The sequence below is a fragment of the Cyanistes caeruleus genome, chromosome 1, assembly GCF_971803275.1.
Source record: "Cyanistes caeruleus chromosome 1, bCyaCae1.hap1.1, whole genome shotgun sequence".
Taxonomy (NCBI): Eukaryota; Metazoa; Chordata; class Aves; order Passeriformes; family Paridae; genus Cyanistes; species Cyanistes caeruleus.
In genome coordinates, this window is record NC_141701.1 from 11819299 (window position 1) to 11841271 (window position 21973).

A 21973-nucleotide genomic window follows, 5' to 3' on the forward strand; every position below is an offset into this window, starting at 1 on the left:
CAAGTGACAGAAGACAAAACAGCCTGAATTTGCTTCAGGGAAGGTTTAAATTGGATATTAGGAAATATTTCTTCACCAAAAATGTTATCAAGCATTGGAACAGGCTGCCCAGGGAAGTGGTTGAGTCACTGTTCCTGGAGGTGTTTAAGACATGTAGATGTGGTACACATGAGTTAGTGGCAGAGTTAACAGTGTGAGGTTTATGACTGGACTCCAAGTTCTTAAGGGTATTTTCCAACTTTAATGATTCTATTAATCCATCCTATGGTTCCAGGCAGAAAGCTATGACTGAAGGACCAAGAAGCAGATAAAAACTTGCATTGTTTGGAAGCTGGAATCCCACTACTTCAGGTAACAGGAATACAGCTCTGCTTCCTCTTCCAGCTGTGCCTAGCTAAGAGTTTCAGAAATGGGGTGTTTGGGAAAAAATTCTGAGGGGGTATCTCAAGTCTTTGGACTAGTATGAGTACTAAAGGAAGTACTGGTCTTAGTGGTTTATGATGGTTCCCATGCACAGCAGAAGAATCCATCCCTACTATCCATGGGAGTCTGCTGCTTGCCCAGAACCTGGATCACTGATGCTGCAGACAAATTGCCAATACTTACCCAGCCCTCCAAATTCTACCTCTTGCTGCCATCCCCTGTGGGACATAAGTAACACAGTCAAGGGAAACTCTGAGCAGCTCAAATGGAAGAGAGAGCTAAAAGCAAGTATCAGATGGCAGAAATCCCAGTGGAGCCCTCCTCAACCCTTGTAGTAAATGGAGAAGCCTGGCTAACTGATATAACCAGCAGACTGATGCCTGTCTGCACAGCTGCTGTCACCAGCAAGACTTTGGTTACTTTGACTACAATGCCCCATTCAATGCAGATGGAGTGTTAAGAAGATATTAAAGTCACCTGACAAAAAGAGTTCTGTGAAAAGATTACAGTTCTAGTGAGGATGACTTTAAACTAAATTCACTGAACAATTAAGCCTCTGCCCAGAGGTAAAGAAAAGCAGGATAAAATTCATGTAAGAAAAGGCCACATGGGAAAGTTACACATTTCTGCTTGGAGAGAGGGCACAGACAGGCTAACCCTTGGGTGTCTGGGTACTACAGAGCTTGGCCTACAAACAAGAAGAATTGGAAGTCTGTGGACAGTCCGAGTGCTCTGATGTCAGTGGGATCATGAAGATTAAATGGGATAGCATCCATGACTGGGAGAGTATCACAGAAGCTATTCAAGGAGAAAATGGAGAAGAAGAATGGCAGTTGCACTTTCTTACAAAGCACCTCCTTGCCTATGCTGAGGTCCAGCATGAAACCAGAGACTTATCTGACAGGAAACTCCTGGTCAAAAACAAAGGCAAAAGACACATGAGCCATGCAGCCTGGGCCTGTCATAAACCAGCTGTCCAAGGGGATGATGAAGTAGATAATGCTGCATTCAAACAGTGACCAAAAACAACCCAATTACCAGACTTGGTCCTCATTAGAGCCACATGGCATTGCGCAAGCAATCCAGGGTATTTCTAGACTGGATGAGTGATAACTTTTTAATGCAAATGCTAGAGAGGACAAACAAAGGTAAAAACCTATGTGACCTCTGTACACAAATATGGAAGAAAAGTGGCAAATGTGGTCACAGATAGTAGCTTGGGAGCAGTGACCACAAGCTGATTGCATTCAAGATCCAAAAGACTGGGAAGGTAAGGAGAAGAAATAGGACTAAGGATTTCATGCAAATGGTCGTTGGACTATACAGGACATGGCTCAGCAGAACCTCCTGGTACACTGAAGCAAAAAGTGCCATCTTAGCTGATAAATTTTTGTAGGAAACTTACTGCCAACGGAGGAACTAATAATAATCCTATTTTACGAGAAGATTGGCATTTCAGTAGAAGACTCACTGACTAAGCAAGGAGGTTCATAATGAACTGTAATGCAAAGGGCAGCATACAGAAAACAAAATACAGAGTACAAAACCACTGCCTTGGCACTTAGGAACAATAATGAGAAAATCAAAGCACATTCAGAATGAAAACAAGTGATGGATGTAAATAGCAGCAGGACAGAGTCGTGTAAATTCAGAGGAAATGTGAGGATGTTACTGAGTGGAGAAGACAACCCGGTGGCTGCGCAGATGAAAAAGGCTGAAGTACTGGATACATTTTTGCCTGCATCTTCACAGGCAAAGATTACTCATAGATTTCCAGACGTACCAGGATGGTTTTAGGGACAAGTTAGGAATGAGTTAGAACAGCTGATGTATTCAAATCTATGTGGACAGACACAATTGATCTGAAAGTGCTGAAAGAGTCAGCTGATGTGTCACTAGACCTGTCTCTCATCTCCAAAAAAGCGTGATCATTGAGGCAGACCCCTGAAAACTGGAGAAAGGCTAGCATTGCCTGGCTTTAGCAAAGACACAGACAGGCAACAACAGGCTACTTTAGCCTACCCCCAGCCCTGGAAGGACTACATACCACATCCTTCTGGAATCCACCTCCAAACATAGAGAGAACAAAAAAGTAATCAGCCACAATCAGCACCGACTCACAAAGGGCAGTTAATGCTTGATGAAACTGATGAATGTTTTCTGTGATGAACTGACCTGAAATGCAGATGTGGGGAGAGTGGTGGGTGTAATCAAATGGTCTGTTGGGTAGACTGCCAAATTACTGGGCCAGCCAGCTCAGAGGGTAATGCTCACAGCAAACACCAGTTTGCCATCCAACTGGTAGTCTATACCAAGAGGTGTATTGTAAAGCTGAACAGAAGAGCTGAATATGTTCAGTATCCTCACCAAAGGCCTGGATGATGAAACCAAATGCATTTTCAGGAATCTTCTAGGCATAACCAACCCAGTGGCATTTGACACATCAAGCACTAGAGCTTCAGTCAGGAAGTGACTTTCCTTGAGGAAAGTCAGGACTGGTAATGCCAAGTTCAAGAAGAAGAGTTCTACAGATTTTCTATGGGCAGGATAACCCCAGGCATCAGTAGACACTAGGAACTGGATGGCCTTGTAGCAGCTCTGCTATGGTAGATGCCAAGTGAAATTTCAGGAAACATTTTCACTGCTAATTAGCAAATTGGATATGGCTGCATATGGAGTAGCATGGCTGCCAGACAACAGAAGTTCTTCCCTTCTATGAAGCTTTGGTTAGGCAATAGCTGAAATACTGCATCCCGTATCAGACTCCCCAGTTCAAGAGGCATGTGGAGAAACCCAAGTCTGGAAATCGGCCATGGGCTCATGACTGACAGAAGCTGAAGAAGGTGGGGGTTTTTTATGTCCATAAACATGAGGCTAAGCAAGGCAAAAAAACTATTTGAAGAAGAGTTACAAAAATGGTGGAGAGCAAAGCTTTCCTCAATGAAATGAGGAAATGAAAATATGCATAAAATCGTGGAGGTTTTTCTGACAGTGCTATCAACTTAATGCTTTCTTTTTTAAGAAGTAAGACAGCAAAGGATGTCTCTTATCCAGTATGTCCAGAAATAAGCAGCCCACAATCACAACTTAAGTTGACTAAATTTATATATCCCAGTTGGATCACATATCTATTTTATGACACAGTTAATGGAGATTAAAAGGCATTTTTATATTCACCAACCCAGGAATCTCAAGGACTGATATTAAAACTTTCAGATTATGATCTATCAAAATAGTTTAAAACCTACACTGTATTTTACTTAACTATTCAGGAAAACATTTTATCCCGTTTGGTGTGGTTCAGATCAGAGCATGTACTTCAGCTGAAATTTCATCAAGTTTGTAAGAAGGGGTCCAAGCAGGTATTTACCCAGAGCTGTAGTTCACCTCCTCCCATCAGCACTACAAGATTTGTTATTTAGAAGTTATTAAGGGTTTTTTGAGCATTAAGGGTAAAAACTGGCTGCAAGACAAGGATCTAGCTGAAGATTCCTCCCTTTTTTGGTCCAAGTGGGTGTAGCGCTGAAAACTTTAAATTTGATTTTATCTGCTAGTACCTAATTATTAAATAGCTTGTGTGGCTTTATATTATATGGATTTGAAGTGAACTTTCAGATTAAGAATTTTTCAATTATGTAACAATGCCCAGAGCAGGAGCTATTCATTTACATTTATTTTTTTAAATCATCAAATATATGAGTAAGAACAGAGAGATAAATTATTAGATATCCTGGAAACTTTCCAAATATTAAAATTATGGAGGTGGAAGGTAATTTTTAGATAGAACAGTATTCCAAAACAGGTTTGAAACAGAGAATAAATGTCATTTATCTAAAGCTCCATAGCCATGCAACATAAATTTCAGGGTGAAGCAGTGCTTGTGGAGACTAGATTTTCTATACAGTTTATTTTTTGCTTCATTCAGATATGGTACCAGATCAAAGATCCATCCAGCATATTCTCTTCTCTTTAACAGTGGCAGAAGCAAAAGGCTGGAGTAGAAATCTAATGAGCACCAAACAGAAAGATCTTTTCCTGTTTCTCACCATATACTTTCCCTGCAACTAACAACTTGCAGTTTAGGGATTTACCAAGACAGTGACTGTATTTGAATCTTTGCATCTAACAGCTGTCAAGGATTTTTTTCTTCTATTAATTTGTCCAGTAGCTTTTTATATTAATGTTATTAATATTTTACATTAATGATTTTGGTCTCTATAACATCCTGTGGCAACTAATTCCACAATGTAATTATTCACTGTGTCAAAAGTTACTTCCTTTTGTTGATTTAAAACCTACTGCTGGATAATTTCATTAAATGGCTCTTCATGTGACACATGGCGAACAAACACTTCTGTTCCATCCATGACTACACACTGCTATTACAGTCACCTCTTACCTGAATTAACTGACAGTTCCTCCTTGAGCAGAAGCAGTGCCTGTAATCCTGTATAGGTGCTTTTTGTTTTAACTGGATTTTCCCCTTATCATAAAACAACCTCTTTCTATTAAAAATTTACCAGGTAAGTAACTGCTGAAAAGAACTAGTATAAGGAGGGAGAAACATAAGGAGTTTGGGTCTGAGTTTTGTGGGGTTTGGAAATTGCCAAGTGTAAACTCATGCTGAACTGTAATAACTATTACAACTCCAGTGACCTGTGCTGTGCACATAAACCTGGTTGATAGAATTTGTCTGATATTTGTTTATAAGCCTGACTGATGAAGGTGGCCAGACATCTGCCAGCCAAACTGATTGATTAAGGAAGATGACTTGCTAAACTCAGGTCCAATTAGTCCATACAGGGCTGGTAGAGACACACATAATTGATGGGCCAGCTCTGTGCAGATGCAACTGATGGGCCAGATTCTCCTAAGATAGTGTTCAACAATATTTCCATGTGCTCTGTCAGATTGTATCTGCCAAGAGATACAAAGCACTGCTGTTAATGGGAGAAAAGGCAACACTGCTGATGTCTTTTCCAAGGGCAGGTGACCAACCAACAACAGCCAGCTCCAGGTTAGGCCAGAAGTAAGTAAGAATGGGATTCCAAAGCCTAAATAGGATGTAAGAGGGGAAGCAAGAGAAAAGGCAGAGAAGCTGCCCACCAATCTGAACACCAGCATTCCATTGAGAGGAGATGGTGGTGAGGCCTATGGCTCACTGTCAGTGGAATTTAGCAGAGAGCAGTGGGGAAAGGTGGGGTTGTTTTGTGAGGACTAAGGGCATACAGTGGGGTTGTTAATAGCTTCTCCAGAAACTCCCTCTTTCAGGAGTCAGTTTTACTGAACTGGACCAAACTGCCTCTAGCACAGCTCAGCCTTTACCTGCATTCCTTGATCAGCTCCAACTAAGCATAAAAATATCCATGGAGAAACATTTCATTTACAGCCCACACTTTGTATTACAACAATTATCACACCCCACAAAACCACACCCTGTAAGTTTTCCCTTACCAAAGTTGCCATCTTCTCAGCAACTCCTGTAAACTCACCATCGCATCCAAGCCCTCGCTATCCAATCTCTTGCCCACACAACAGACTGCAGGGGAAAAAACAGCATCATAACAGCTTTGAACACTGGATGAGTACCCAGTTGAACAAAGACCATGAATTGTTCACACAGAAACAGTGGCAGTGCAGTGAGGCACTAACATTTGAAGAGTGCCAGAAGAGTTAAGAGTAGCAGCATCACTGAGCTTTTAATTTCTCTGGTTTTGTAGAATTTATCAGGTGTGATATGTGTGAGTACATATAAACATGGGAGCTTTACACTTTATGAGGAAGTCTGGAGTGCATCTGATTAATGCACTTATTTTCTTAAGTATTTTATAATATTTTTCATTTACTGTCAGTGTTAACACACAAGTCTAAGGACAAAAAAATACTTCAGCTGGTTAAATCAGCTCGTTCTGGATATGCACCTAGCTCAGATGAATAAGATGAGAGCCCAGAAATCAGCTCAACTTGCCAACCCTTATTATCAAGCACACTGTTTGTAATTCACAGTAGGTTATCAACAGTGGGGCCACGTTTGGGAGATATCATCACGTCTGGTATTGATTTCTGGCAGGATTCAGGTATTTTTTGAAACCTCCTCTTCAAACTGGAAAGTTAATCAAATGCATACATACTACTAGGCAGATTTTATTTTTTCTTTTTATTTCAGTAGGCACTAAAATGGGCATAGTTACATACTGCAGCACATCACAACATAAAGAAGTTATACTGCTGCTTTTAAATCACAGCACTAGCTTCCCTCAACAGGAACAATGTGGAATGTGAGAAAGAGAAACAATTTGACATTTGCAGCACAGGTTGAGCACATGTGCTAAGAACTGTGAGAAACCCATTATTCAATTTAATGAAATAAATGTAAAAAAACTACTCTTAACTCCCAGCATCAAAAAATAAAGCAAAGAAATACTCTCCATTTTAACAAAGGCCCCAGATACACAGGTCTATAGAAGTGAGAACATTCACAGGAAACCATACTACAAAGTCGTATGACTTTGGTCCATTCTAAATGCCCTTCAACACATTGCATGCACACTCCTGTTTACGCCCAGAATCGAATGGCTCAACAAGAAAAAGTCACAAATAATGTAATTTATGAGGAAGCTAGGAATGAGAGTAGCAACTCCAACCACTAATTCCTTCTTAACTGTAATTCTTCAATGAAACAAATTGATGGCAGTAGCAGCCACAAAAAAGGTGTCATCTAGTTCATGCTGTAAGCAACATTGCATCTAGGATTCATTATAAATCCGTACATAATTTTGCTGAGGGAAAATCTGGGTAACTGAGTATTTCTATTGATAAGGTCAGTTTAAAAATATACTAGGAGAAAAAGCAAATGTTTTTAAACAAATTACTTCACATTTAAAATTCTGGACAAGGAATATTCAAGTATCCAACATATACATATAATTTCTGGAAACAATTACAGTAATTAAAACAACACTCAACCTTTGGAGGGAGACATTTTATGGAAGGCATTCCAGAAACTGCCACCCCACTGACACTGATCATCTTGGGTGTGTTCAATTAACAGGAGAAACTAATTTAAAGTAAAAACTCCTGCTGCTGAGAATCATCCAGGATTTAGCACTCAACCTTCACCCCCTGGCTCCAAGGATTTAAATCCTTAGACTGTCAGCAGGAGCTTTCTAGATGAGGCAATTAATTTGAAATACTGTTTTTACTACTGAGCAACCAAAACTACAAAGCCAGTGTTTCCAGTAATAAATTTCATCTACCAATAAAATAAAATAAAAATCCATGACTTGAGATTAAGATAGTTTTTTAATCCGACTATTTTACCTCAACATCTACCAGTTTCATTACATTTCAAAAATGTTATCTTCTTTCTCTAGGCTAGCCTAAACCACTTAGAGTTAACTCACATTGACTCTGAAATACAGACACTACACCTAGAGAAGTAGGGATACAAATCACAGAGACTTTTAGTTGCTCTACATGTGACCTTTTGGAATTTCAGAAAAAGTTCAGACTGCCAGTTGCAATCTTCGGTGTTAAAATAAAATCATTAAAATCAGAATTCAAATAGCTTTTAATTCTTCAGGTAGAAAAAAAAGTAAATCTCTTTACAGACAGTGATACAGGATGCTGTCCACATGACTGAGATCATGGTTGAGCGAGACAGTAAATTCAGTTTCAGAATGTCTCGTATGAGATCAAAACCACCACAGCTGCATGACACACCAATTGAGTGCAACCCACTCTGCCAGTTCTAATTTTGCACAGTTATGCTCCATCAGGTAGTGTCTGTCCTGCAGCCAGAATACAGCCAGCATAAACAGTATCATGTGATCTGACTTATTTGATGAGAATGTGCTACCAGGTGATTTGGTACTGCACAAATGCAGTGTTAATGAACACGGGACCACAGCCCAAAGTACAGAGTGAAACAATTTGTCAAGGTCAACCACACAAGCTGCTCGTAGACCTAAAAATAGCATCCAGTCCTCCTTAATCTCAGACTAGCTTGCTACCTACCTACCAGGCAGCACTGCTGCCCAACATAGCAAACACAGTTTTCAAATTATGATGTGGTTGGCTCCCAGGATTTCTTTGGCACATTTTTCTTAATACTATCCCTGCTGCCCTCTGTGTCTACGGAGGTCCCAGTTCCATGTGATGCTCCTAGGTCCAGAACATTTATTTTCATCCAAATCATTACTGCTAACCAGCTGTGTCCCCTGCTGCCCAATGCCTACCCACACAAGCCAAGGCCCATTTCAGCAACTGCAGTGTTGACACTGCATTTAGGAAAATGTTGACCAATGCAAGCAACCACAGTGAAGTCAAACAAATCTATGTCCATATGAAAGAGTTTTCAGGGCTTATTCTCCAAAAAGCAGAACACATTTTTATGCCTGATAGGAGACACTAACACACTACTGAGGATGTGCTATATAACCCACATAAAATAAAACACTACTCCTACTTCTTTGTATGCGGTTCACTAAAAAAATATTTTAATTGTAGTTCACCAAATGTTGACTCTGACATATTACTGTAGAGAACTACACACACAGATCACTAATTCTCGGAAAATAAAAAAGCAGCTTCCATCAAATGCTTAGCCCAACACATACAGAGACACACAAAAAAGTAATGCAAATACTATAAAGTAAATATTAAAAATGTGTTGAAATGCATCTTTGTCCCAGTTCCTGCAGGAAACAGGGTACGTGCCTACAACTGTGCTATATTGTTTGAATTACTGTTTGGAGATGGCAATAGGACAGAGCAAGAAATACACCATTGATTAGAAAGTGTGTCTAAGAAATTGTACTGAAGAAACTTTAAAATGTTAAAAATCTCCATAGCTTGCTAATGCTAGAAATAAGCTTGCCTGTAGAAATTTTAGTAAGTCCTGTGGCATTATATATATATATATATATATAGATGAAGAGTCATAATTATAGAGTCAAATATTATTTTTCTCTACTGTCCTGCCCAAGTCATTATAAGGATTCAATCCAATGTTCACATCTTGCTTATTCTATGAGATGAATGATTAGTCAGAAATTAATTCATTAGAAGATAGCAAGTATACAAGCACTAAAGAAGAATTCCAATTAGAATTCAAGGTACCAAAATAACAGCCAAGAGGACATGCATTGTTAAAAAAAACCTCTAAAGATGAAGCTAGTTGAGTCCAAAAATCTCCGAAGACACTGGCAATGGTACAACATCTTTCACCAGGGTTTTGACTTGCTGCTGCTGATGGTCCACTTCAGTATGCTCTGAGTGAATTTCAACATAGAATCACTTGTTTTTACAATTAGAGAGTCAGGATACTTGCAGCAAAAGACTAAAAGAGTTCTTTCCTTCTCCCTGCCACCCCAAGAAAAGATATATCCATTCCACTAAACCCATTTTTCTGGTAATTTACAAAGACCTTCCTGAGCAATTTCTGTGCAGCAGAGAACCTTTTTGATGAAAGGAAGGTCCCAAAATTTTCATGGTTAGCAGACAATATTTCGGAATCAAGAAACATTGATGTCAGAAGAGATGCTCTGAGCTCCGCTGTGCAATGAACGTCACAGTTGCAGATATGGATATCATCAGTGGATTTTGCCCCTACATGTTGTCTTGACATTGTAGCAAGAGGGAAAAAGAAGAGCAAAGTGCTTATTAAGAAAGTGTCAGCACCAAACAAGGCCATTTGTGTCATGAAGCTAGAAAATTCCATGTCAAAAATTGTTTCACTGACAACACTGTAATGGGTATCACAGTGCCAGGCACCGTCAATGTCCTGAATCAGCTAAAACACTTGAATCCCTTGGGATTCACAGTCTTCCTGGCACTTATCCCTATAGAAAACTAAGTGACAACCTGATTTTTAAGCACAGCCCTATCTCTAACAGGTAGCAGTCACTGATGAGTCTGCTGACATTTGCCACATACGCTGAACTTGGTCATCACATTAGTTATGCTGCCATAGCTGTGCCAACAAGGAGCTGGCTGGAATCACATCCTCTGCCTGACCTTGCTGTTCCTCCAAAGACCACACTGCAAGTGGAGCTACCACTGCAGAAGTGTTTTGCTGCTTTAGTTTGCTGTGTCAAAAGTGACAGCTTGGACATACTGGCAGAACTTTCTCCAATAGGGCTCCTGGCCTACAAAGCTATGCTGGCAGAGGCTGGTTAACCAAGATATTAAGTGCCTTTTATTTTTACGACACCAAGGAATACCATCCAAGTCACTACAGCATTATACTGTGAACTTTAAGTGAGGAAACTCGAATTCTGCTACACAGGTTGCAAATCAGAGACCATGGATTTAACTGTACAGCAGTTTAAACAGGATTCTTTAATTTTCTGCAGAGGCTTTTAGATCACTCACAAGCTGCACATTTGGAATACTACCTCACTGAAGGGAATTATCCCTCTGCAGGATTACAACCTACACAATTTGCCACTAAAATAAGAGACCCCAATACTAAGTAACCTGCTTTAAGTTACTGACCCAGTGAACAAACAACCCCTCCTATTCACACTCCAATGACCTTACTAGCCTAAAGGGAAGAACTATTATCAAAAATACAAATCTGTGTGTAGTTCCTATATATCCCATAAGACAAAATCACTCTTGTACAAGGAACATGGTGCCCTCATCTTTGCAAAGGAAGAATGAACACTTTACAAGGTGTGAAGACACACTGGCATAAATGACCAACACATCCAGACTTCAAATCCTTTCAAGACATACACTTACATCAGTTGTATGTAGTAGTTTTACAGATAAAAGCCAAGAAAGAGTATTTTAATTTTACTTCCTGGGTTCCAAACTATAATTAACTTTGAATTAAATTACAATTATAATTGCTCAAATCAGTTTCCATGTAAGATAACCAGAAAACAAATATGTTAGCAGCCACTGACATGGTGATAGACATGATTCACCATGAACAACATGGGAAAGCTTTAGCAGAAGTAGGGATAAAACCCAAGCACCAGTGCAACATTTAGTACTTCCATCTTTTCTTCAGCTCAACACCACCTCCTTCCTAGCACTCTTTCAACCAGTCCCTTTGACATATGTCTACATGATCTCAAGATTTCCCAGGCCCAAGTCCTTTAACTTTCTGTCTGCCTCTTCTCATTCTGAGTGCTTCCTTCTCTTAGTTTTTTCTTAAATATGTCTCCTGTGTGTTTTTTCTACCTCACTAAGGTTTGGATTTCATCCTGTCACAGTGCTCAGGTCTAACAAAAAGCAGACATGAATCAAGCATGACAAAGTGATGTTTGGCAAAGAACTAATTTGTAAAAGGAAGCACTAAGCAATTCTTGCCAGAGATGCCATTACCACATTCCAGAATTTCCTGTCACCTGCAAAAGAAAAAATAGCCCAGGTTCTCTTTCCCTAAAGGAGAAAAAAGAGAGTTGGGAAAAATGTAACATTAGAAGTTAGTTTGTCTTCCTTGTTCCCTAGTTTGATCTACAATACATTATAATTCATTTTATCTAGAGCAGTTTAGGGACTTCAGAAAAATTACCATAGCTTTTACAATCCCTAAGAAACCAAATGCTTGAAAAGCTGAGAGAGTGATCAGTCCACCACCACCATCCCTGCAAATCGAGAGAGCAGAGTGGGAGTGAAGGAGCAGGCACAATTGTTGAAATGAAGTACTATGAGACAGTACAGGAAAACCAAACGTACAGGAACCAAGAAGCAAGAACAGGACACAATCAAACTACAGTGACAAGTACAGCTTTGCTTGAACATTGTGCTCATTAAGTAAATTCAGTAAAAAACCTGTCCATCAGCTATGACTACCTCCTGCTCACATAAGCCACTTCCTCAGAGAGTATACACAGTAAAATGAATGCGCACTGGGTCTTTACATGCAGACAAGAGAATGCAAAGCCAATGACTACACAGTTAGGTTATTACATATATAGGAAATGCCAATTTTTTTATTGTTCACAGTGTACAAAAATGAGCACCTGGCATACCAAAGGCATTAGCTTTATGGATTCACCACCAGTTCTCTGCACAGACATGAAATAAAGTATCTTGACTCTGTGTGTGGATTACCTTCCTGCACATTGGGTGAAAGAATCCGTATTTGGGAAAACACAATATGCTGGCATTCTGGCCACTTGAGAACTCTGTCAGATTAGGGAACACTTGAGCATGGGTCCCAACCATTTGGGTCCATTTCAAGAATATAAAAAAATTCTGCAAGTGATACAGCAGCTCCATCACTCTTTTGTGGTTACACTAAAAATAAGAGTGCTGACTGGACTTTGCATGGTAAGGACCTGAATATTGGCTAATTTCTTCTAAAAATACCTATTAAAAATGAAAGAAGAAGCAACAGAAGCAGCCCAGTCATTACACAGGTACAAGAAAATCCAGTGGCACAGGGAGTTTCCACAGACAAAGGATTTCCCACAGCCTATTGTTGGAAACACTGTGATTCAACTGCACACATCTTGCTCAACAGGCTGCTGATTCAACCAGAAGAGGATGCTGGTATGTCTCACCTTCTGCATTCCACCTACTGCAGCCTAAATCAACAAAAAACTGGCTTTAAGAAAACATGTGACTATATCTCATGCTGGTTTCAAGTTATTTACAATACAATCCTTTGGTTGAACAATATCATCTTTTTGTCAATGCCATTTAAAGGTACCCATAATGAAATAATATATAAGGAATTTTAACTGCTGCTGTCTCCTTATCTTGCTAAATTCCAGTTGGACATTTCACTAGAAGCAGCTGGTCAGAAGGTGAAACACAGACTATGAAATACTTTCAGCTTCACTGCTGTATGAGGAAACTACAGACCAGAAAAATCATCAACATACAAACTTATAAAATGATCAGATAAAATGTGTTTTACAGCTGGAGACAAATCCTGTCTATGAAGAACAGTCTGCTTGTGAAAATTAATGACCTGCTGCAACTCCTCAGAGAAAGCCCTCAGGTAAGGAATTCACATGGAACCAGGGAGCAATTCAGTGGAGGCTATTTTAAACCCAAACCATTCTACAGCTACTTCCAGGTGCAGCCCTAAATTCAGCAACAGTATCTGTTTCCCAGAAGCAGATTTTAAGCTGTCTCTGACAGGTAACTGGAGATGGGCAGTGCAGTTCCAGAGGCATGACATGCAGCTAGCCTCCAAAATAAAGCATGAGCTGTTATTTTTCAGAGAACAGATTGTAACTCTGTTCTGCGGCAGAAGTTATATATATTTCTTTCTCATACTCACTAAGGTTTGTTCAGGATGCTGGCAGGGAAAAGTATAAACAATTCCCTAGAGTGAGGTAGGAAGCAAAGACATGAGAAGTGTGGCTAGAGGCTAACAGATTAGCCATTACCAAATTTATAATCCATGTAGGCTCTAAAACATGTTAAATAACTTGGAGCTGCATTTTTAAAACCTTAGGACTGAAACAACAGGAAATGAGCTTGTTTTAATGACACAGAGAAGCTGCATTAGAGAAAAAAAGTGGGGAAAAGGAAAACCAACTTCCAGGTGTATTTTTTTGCACACCAGCACATATACTCACACAACAGATACTGCTGAATTCAATCACAAATGTATCACTGCTTTGCTGAAACCAACAAAAATACCTTCACTTCAGTGAAGCAGTTACACTTAAAATATCAAGCTTATTTTATATTTTAAGCTCAACTTAAAATATCATGATGCATCTGAAGTAAACAGGACTTGAGTGCTTTATTGGGGAAGGCACAGACTTGCTTTTTATAGTCCTAACTTGAAAAAAACGTATTTTGCTGATAAATGGAAATAATAAAATCAGTTAAAAAGTCATTGCTTAAAATTACTTGAAATTCCTCTTATAACAATAAGACATCAATTATTAATTGGCTTACAATCAAAATATAAACCAACCGTGTTTCACTTAAGTCTGGATATAGATCATTAGTCTCTAACAATGAGGACTATGTTATGATTTACTAGGAAAGCTTTAAAAACCATGGATAGTCCAAATAAACGAAAAAAGTTTTGAACCATCCAAAATAAACTAGGAGGTCTACAAATTAGGGTGGTATCTAAAGTGAAACGTGCATTTAAAGACTACACGGGAACAGTGCCTATATTTACTGCTGTCCAACACTTGCTGGATGTAGACATAGTTTAGAACTTTTAAACACGTATCTTTAATTATCTGAATGAAGATTTTTCAGTTAAGCATCTGATCTGATGATTTTAAAAGAATTAAAGGAGAACCTTTCTACAACAGAAAAAACATGTAAGCTTCTCAACAGAACTAGTGGGAAACGCACTGCTTTGCTCTCCTTTTACTGCTTTTAAAAGAACAAAAAGCAGTAGCAAGATATTAGCAGGGCAGGTTTAACTGCAAAGCTCTACTACCTTAACATGTTGAAACACAGATTTCCCACCTTGAAAGGAAATCAGGGATTTCCTTTTGCCTTTTCTAGAGAAATCCATAGAAAACCGACACCGAGAGGTGTCTGCGCAGACACACACTAGAACAGGTCACTCAGGAAGTTGAGCTCTCCCTGCACGACCTGGCCTGAAGATGAGATTCGGCCGCCCTGAACCTGCCCCTTCCCGGCCCGGCTCTGCCGCGGAGCCGCCGCTCGCTCCCGCCGGGCCGGGAACGCGCGGAGTCCGGGCCGGGAACGCGCCGAGCCCGGGCCGGGAACGCGCCGAGCCCGGGCCGGGAACGCGCGGAGTCCGGGCCGGGAACGCGCCGAGCCCGGGCCGGGAACGCGCCGAGTCCGGGCCGGGAACGCGCCGAGTCCGGGCCGGGAACGCGCCGAGTCCGCGACGGGAACGCGCCGAGTCCGGGCCGGGAACGCGCCGAGCCCGGGTCGGACAGCGCGAGGGGGCGGCGCCCCCTGGCGGTCACTGCCAGCGCCGCGCCCGGAGTTTGTCCGTCCTTTGTCCGTCCTTTGTCCGTCCTTGGTCCGTCCTTTGCCCAGGGGCAGAGCGAGGACCTGATTCATAAACCCAGCAATCCGCCTGCTCACCCTATACACGCACCAGCCGAGTCAGGCAGAAGGAAGGCAGTGGGAACCGAGCTTTCAAACATCGGTTCTCTGCAGCCACAGCCATCAGTTTGTTTGTCAAATCAGCTGCCTCACTCATCTGCACTTCTATCTTCTACAGTACATGAGGTGGTATCACCTGAGAGTAGGGCCTCTTAACTACAGTGTCCTCAATCATTCCCAAACACTGCTCATCCCCATATTCCCAACGGTGCGAGTTTGGTGGGGAGAAGCTAAAAACTCTGCCAGCAAGCTGGGAAAAAAAAAATTAATAGTTGTTCTGGCAACTTCAGTATTTTACACCTGCTGAAGAGCTGTCTTTCCAATTCTGTATTGTTTAAATGTAACATTTGCATCTTTTAAAATATAATATTTAAATAAGGGTATGTTTTCATAAATGATCATAATGAGAAGAAATCGTTTACCTGATTTATTGTTTCTTCAAATGCTTTTATATAATGATTAAGTTCTCTGTCCATTGTAGCATATTCTAGCATGACTTTTTCCATATTGTCAACATCTTCTGCATCATCTGCGAAATTAAAAATGCGGAACATGGGTAATCAAATTATTTTCAGGCAGCATTTTTCTTTACAAATATTTTATTTACAATATTCATGCTGTGAATATCTAATGCATTTGTAAGTCTCAGCAGATGTTTTCAAGCTACTCAAACATACACTTTTTTTTCCCCCCATTTTGCAACTGTAATCTTTGACATTTCTTGGGTAACTCAAACAAACAGCTTACTCAGAAAGACACTTCCCTGGTTTCATGTGAACAAGAGAGAGTATGTGTAATTTCATCTACCAACACCTAGTCATTAGGCAATCAGGATATTTTCCGCAAAAGTTGTATTTCATGACTCATCACATTGCCTCAGAAATAGTCAGAAGAAACCTAAATGCCCTCTCAGCACAGTATAGTTCACAGCTATAATTAGACCCTTTATCCCCAATAAACACAGCTACAGGAAAATCAAAACAAAGCCAGCATTTTATAACACAGGAAATAATGGAAGAACGGATAGCATTGGTGACTCAAGCAGTAAAATTCTAATTGCTAGGGAAAATCAATTAACACAGATCATGTGATTAGTAATTGATATCCACTTTTATTCTCTTCTGCATTCCTCCTAATTCTACTCCTTTCAGCTCTAACTACACCTCTGCTTTCCCATTCTAACATTGCTGTGCATCTGCTTAGGTAAGGACCCTCTGTAGATGCTACAAGGCTAAACAGCCACAGCTGTATATTCCTGACACAGCTGCATGTACCACATCAAATGCTGCCAACTGTGGGAGGACAGCCAGCCACAAGCCCTGAATCCATGCAAGAAATCAAGAAGTTAGTAAGCCTAAGTTTCCACTTTTGCTACTCCCATTTATACCTATCCTTCAGTTTCCAGGTATTGAGAAAGCAGCTGGAAGCAGCTGGACTATGTGAAAGAATCCCAAAGTCTGCCATGCAGCATTAGGGGCTGTCATTTGATGGAGCATTCTTTAAAAACACTTAAGTAGCCAATCTGTGCTGCTACTTTTAGTAAGAAAATTTTGTAGTACACAGCTTTTTAAATTACTTTTTTTTTTTTTGTAAAGAAAAGAAAATGTCTTCTGATCTGGCAAGCTGGCACATTGCTAAACTTGCTAACTATATTATTATGTTAGAACACAAAAATCTGTCCCTGCAGAAAGCTGACACAATTGTATATGGCCATAAGTTTGAGAGCAAAATCTGAAACATGTCGCCCAGAGACAGAAACATCACACCATACTGAAACAGTGATGGATCAAGGAGACAAAGGAAAAGTGCTAATATACATTTACACAAAAAAAAGTTACATAATAAGCTATGCTATTTTGTGAACATGGCAATTTCAGTCGTGATATTTCCCTTAATTATATATAGGCTTGGTATGTATCCATTTTTCATTAAGTAGATGAATGGATACTGCAGACAGAATCTTGGCCTTCCTGCAACTTTCTTCTGAATAATCAGCATTCCCCTCTCCCCTTTCCCTTCCCTCCCACCCAGTTTCCATGTCCTATCTGGTAACTATGATCATACTATTTTTCCTTCCTGCTAGGAAGCATATGAAATGCCTCCTTCAAGGCTGACACAAAGGACACTCCATGAATCACAGGAAAGGTCTGTGTAGCAAATAACTGTCATTCTCCTCCCATGGCCAAAATGAATCATATCCACAACATAAAGAAACTATAGTGGCCTAAATATTTTTTAAACAATTTTAGGGGAGAAGTGCATTTTTAAATACCAAGAGAGTTGTATAAATGTTGTCTTTCCTAATAGTCAAAAAATAACTTTAGGTGAAGAGTAGTAACATTGTGTGCAACTTGGGAGATGTATTAAAATAAAGCTCAAAGAGGTAGAACAGAGCTCGGCAAGAGGGACATTATCTCCAAATACATCCTGCTCTACATTCTTCCTGTACTGACGGTTCCACCCATTCATCAGCCTACTTTAAGTCTCTGCTGAGAGTTCACTGCTGTTTCCCTGTTGCTGTTCTTTCACACACATTACACATCCTGGGAAATTGGTGAACATGTCACTAGCACACAATCATATCCCTGCCCTTAGAGGCACTATGGACATACAAATAGATCTGAAGGACTGCATACAGGTCAGTTGTTGTCCATATCCTATTTCTACTCCTTGACAGATTCTGGAATCCATTTTCTGTCTGAAATTCAATCCGTAGGATGCTGAGAGCTAAAAGGAAATCTCCTATGTTGTTCCCAGCCACTTACCTCCCCATAGCTTAAACAAGATTTAAAAGAAAACTTACACAAACTATTCTATTTGCCTTTTAAAAACTCTCATTGTTCTACATCACACACTGCATAACCTGCTGTGCAAGGCTTCTCCGCTTCCCCTTCCCCTGAAGAGCCAAGAGCATTTCTGTCCCCCTTACTAGGGAGCAGATGCAGGGCAGAGCTTGGGTGCACATGATAAAAAACTGTGAGTGACTGTATGGGGGAGTAAAGTTTTACAGCTCACCAAGGCAGGGATCCCAGCACCTTCAAGGTTTCTTTAGAACAGACTCCACCACAGACTAATTAGAACACACCAGTTGACCTGATCTTACTAAGAAACAAGAAATTAGAAAAGATTTTTCTCTCCTCAACACCATCCCATAACTCATTCTCACAAATCCCAACCACTGGTTTAACAGCACTACAGTATCAAAAATAATTAAAATTTATTAATTACATCAGGCCTTTGAAAGATTCAAAAAGCATTGTCTGTTATTCACTATGCAAGCTCTGCTGCTGCTTTTGCTTCACACGTGAGTGTGACAGTGGAGATCCATGGCAAGGAGATTGAAGGCACTGACTCTTCCAGCAGACCAGGAGCACACTGACTGCTGAATGCCCTCCAGCCCGACTCCAGCTACAAAGCCAGACAACTCTCCAAAGTACTCAAACCTTGCACTCTGCAGGCCAACAACCTAGCTTAACACCAAAATCAAACACTTTGCAAGTGCTGGATGAGTGCCTTTCTGTTATCTAATCAAAAGTTATCCTAATCTTATTTCTAATTCATATCTAAGGAATGCATTCCAAACTCTCTGCATATGCTTTTAGCTCCTGCCACAAAATACCATTGAAGTGCATATTGTAGTCTCCTTGTTATCTAGGCTAAATATGTTGAATTTAGTAAGCATTTCTTCACAAGTCATTTCCTTCACCACTCAGAGATTATACATTTTGCAATATTAAATTTTTTACTCACAGAAAGCCCAGTTCAAGGCCATAATTTCATTTTCAAAGGCCCATGTGCAGGATGCTGAATTAGCTGGCTGAATATGCAGTTTGCAATTATGAATTCCAGCTCACACAACTTTATGATCTCTTATTATAATGGAACAAGGATATTATTCTGAAAAGTCATAAAATATTATAGAACAAAATGGCATAAAGTGACTAGCAAGGGTTCGATTTCTCACTTCTGAAGATAACCAATCACACTTAGGTGACTTAATGCTGACTTAAACCATAATCAGTCAGGACTAAGTTATATACCATGAACCCACAGTGTTAAAACAGAAGTTTCAACAACAGAATAGCATCAAGTCAGCATTAATTTAATACATCCTACAGTAACACTCCACTAAAGTTCAGTTATCCAAAACTGGCATTTCCTAACATCTGAGTTCGTATTTACTTTAGTTTCCTTATATATCCAAAGTTAGCAAAATTTCTAAAAAATTTTTACAACTACCTCTTTCCATGCAAAAGTTACCACATCAGTATTTGTAATTTAGGGTATTACAGCTGTCCTGCAGCCAGTACACACCTAGTCTAAATAAGTATTCACTTCCACTGCAGACTTCAACACAAAATAGTCTGGAATACCATGAAATTACAGGAAGGCTCCAAACTTACAAATACAAATGTACTTAAAATGAATGCTTAAACACAGGCAATATGGATTAATACATACATACTTTCATATCTTTATAGTACTGGCTGACGAAAGTCAAAATTTCAATTTAAAGAAAGTAGGACATGTCAGTTCTACCTCTGGCACTACATATTAAATTGTTTTGAAATTTAAGGCTACACGTTGGTTTTCCCATGATTCAAGGCAGTAGAGGAATGGTACTCCATTGCCCACAAATTTTGACAGCAGATTTCACTCTTTTAAAACACTCTCACCACAAACACCCATCACTTGAGCCATTAGCAACAGTGGTAGTAGGCAGTTGTCTTCATATGCCCCAGCAGCAGATAAAATATACACTTTGCCAGCAGGTTTCAAGTTACTGCTGACAGCAGAGGAACACGTGCTCTCTGACTCCCTGATTTAGTTCCATCTTTTGGAGGAGAAAATACACTGTCAATTCAAGATAAAGCTAAGTATTTTTGCTGTCATTTTTGGTAAGCCTTCATTTACAGATCTGTAACAGATCTGTAACAGAAGTGTTAAGACTACTCTCTGCACCCCCAGTTCTGGTCTTCTCAAAACTATTGATAATACAAGTTGGACAGCAGATCTTGAAAAAACTCTCAACCAACCCACACTCTTTAAGAACAGTCTGACAACACACTTGAAGAAGACAGTAGTGATGCTCAGCAGCAAGAGGACACAGACCTATTAGAAAAGCACTGTCTCACTTCCCCTCTCTGTCTACACAGGAGTGAAGCTTGCCACAGCACTCCAGACTATACAGACCAAGAGGAACTTAAGCAGGAGACTGATTGCTTCTGCAGCACTGAGGGTACATGGCTTCTTTTTCTCCTGCAGATACATGGACAGCTCCTCAGAAAACTTTCATCAAAGATTTCTTTCAAAATCTCATTTCCCTGGCCTGCAACATACTTTACTTATTAAGCTGCAGAAAGAGCATTAGGTTAATAAATAAAATTCTAAACTAAATGGAATGAGAAGCCATACAAAGGAACAGCAAAAAAACGGGAGAAAATCAAATTCATCTCCTGAACGCAGGTTTCTTCACATAGAAAAATGGTTGAAAGCAGAATGCCCAAAAAATCTCCATGGAGCTGTCTGGATAGGGCATTAAACCCTGCAATTCGTAAGAGAAGAAAAATTACTGCTGACAAGAGGAGCAACAACCATACAGGGAATGGCAATTGGTCGTCTAAGGGGGAATGTGGGGCAGTAACTGCAAAATTTCCCTCCATGTAACAGCCAGAAGCTACTTACTGCTGAAGTTAGTCATAATGAAACCTCCAACTTCTCAGGAAATGCCTTAACTGGGCTTTAGAGAATTTGAAGCCATATTTCCCTCACTCTCCCCTAACAAAGCCACTCTTTTTGCACAGGAAGTTTTCACACAGAGTTAGAGATTGAGCATGTACGATTTTAAAGACCAATACTTTCACCTAGATACCAGACTCCAGTGAAAGGTAGGTGTATCTCACAAAATGAAGTTACATGAGTGACAGAAAGAGAAACCTACACTAGATGGGTGGGCCAGCTTGAGCAGGGGATTGGGCAAGATGACCTCCAGAAGTCCCTTCCAACCACAGCCATTCTGGGTTTCCACAACATTCTTCAATATTCAACAACCTCCTCTCTAAGCCATTTTTCTGGAAGATGGTTAAAGTGAGTTCAAGTTCAAATCTGCTCAAGCAAAGAAGGAAGTAGAATGTGAGTTTCCAGCATTCTATCAAAGGAAAAATCTAAGTAGGAGGAACAAAGTTGAGAGAAGCATGTGAGGCAGGACTAGCAGTATTTGGAAAGAACAGCACAGAGAACAAGCACACAGGAAACACCAGAACTATCACTCGTGAGTGATTTTTAATGTTTCATCTTATTTCCTATTGAGCTTATGTTAAGAAACTGCAAATTAAACTGCAATACTTGAATTTAGGTCAAGCATTTTCCTGTACCTGAGTAAAATCTTCTCAGGTTGTATTTTAGAAAAGAAAGGACTATGCTTTTCAGTCTGGATTTAAATATTTTACTTTATCCAGCAAGTAATGGGGAAAAAAATCTTCAGCTACCCATCAGTCTCTGCTTAGTTGTTGTTTCTTTTAAAAGT

The 21973-nt window shown here is 40.0% G+C and overlaps 1 protein-coding gene across 2 annotated transcripts in view; it reads right to left on the reverse strand.

Moving 5' to 3' along the window:
• The window catches only part of NSMCE2 (NSE2 SUMO ligase component of SMC5/6 complex), a 128108-nt gene that overhangs the window by 84923 nt on the left and 21212 nt on the right, over nucleotides 1-21973 (reverse strand). For both annotated transcript variants that reach the window (XM_086875219.1, XM_086875193.1), the window contains exon 3: nucleotides 15870-15976. In XM_086875219.1, the coding sequence (XP_086731345.1) occupies nucleotides 15870-15976 (107 nt within the window). The remainder of the gene's footprint in view (nucleotides 1-15869; nucleotides 15977-21973) is intronic.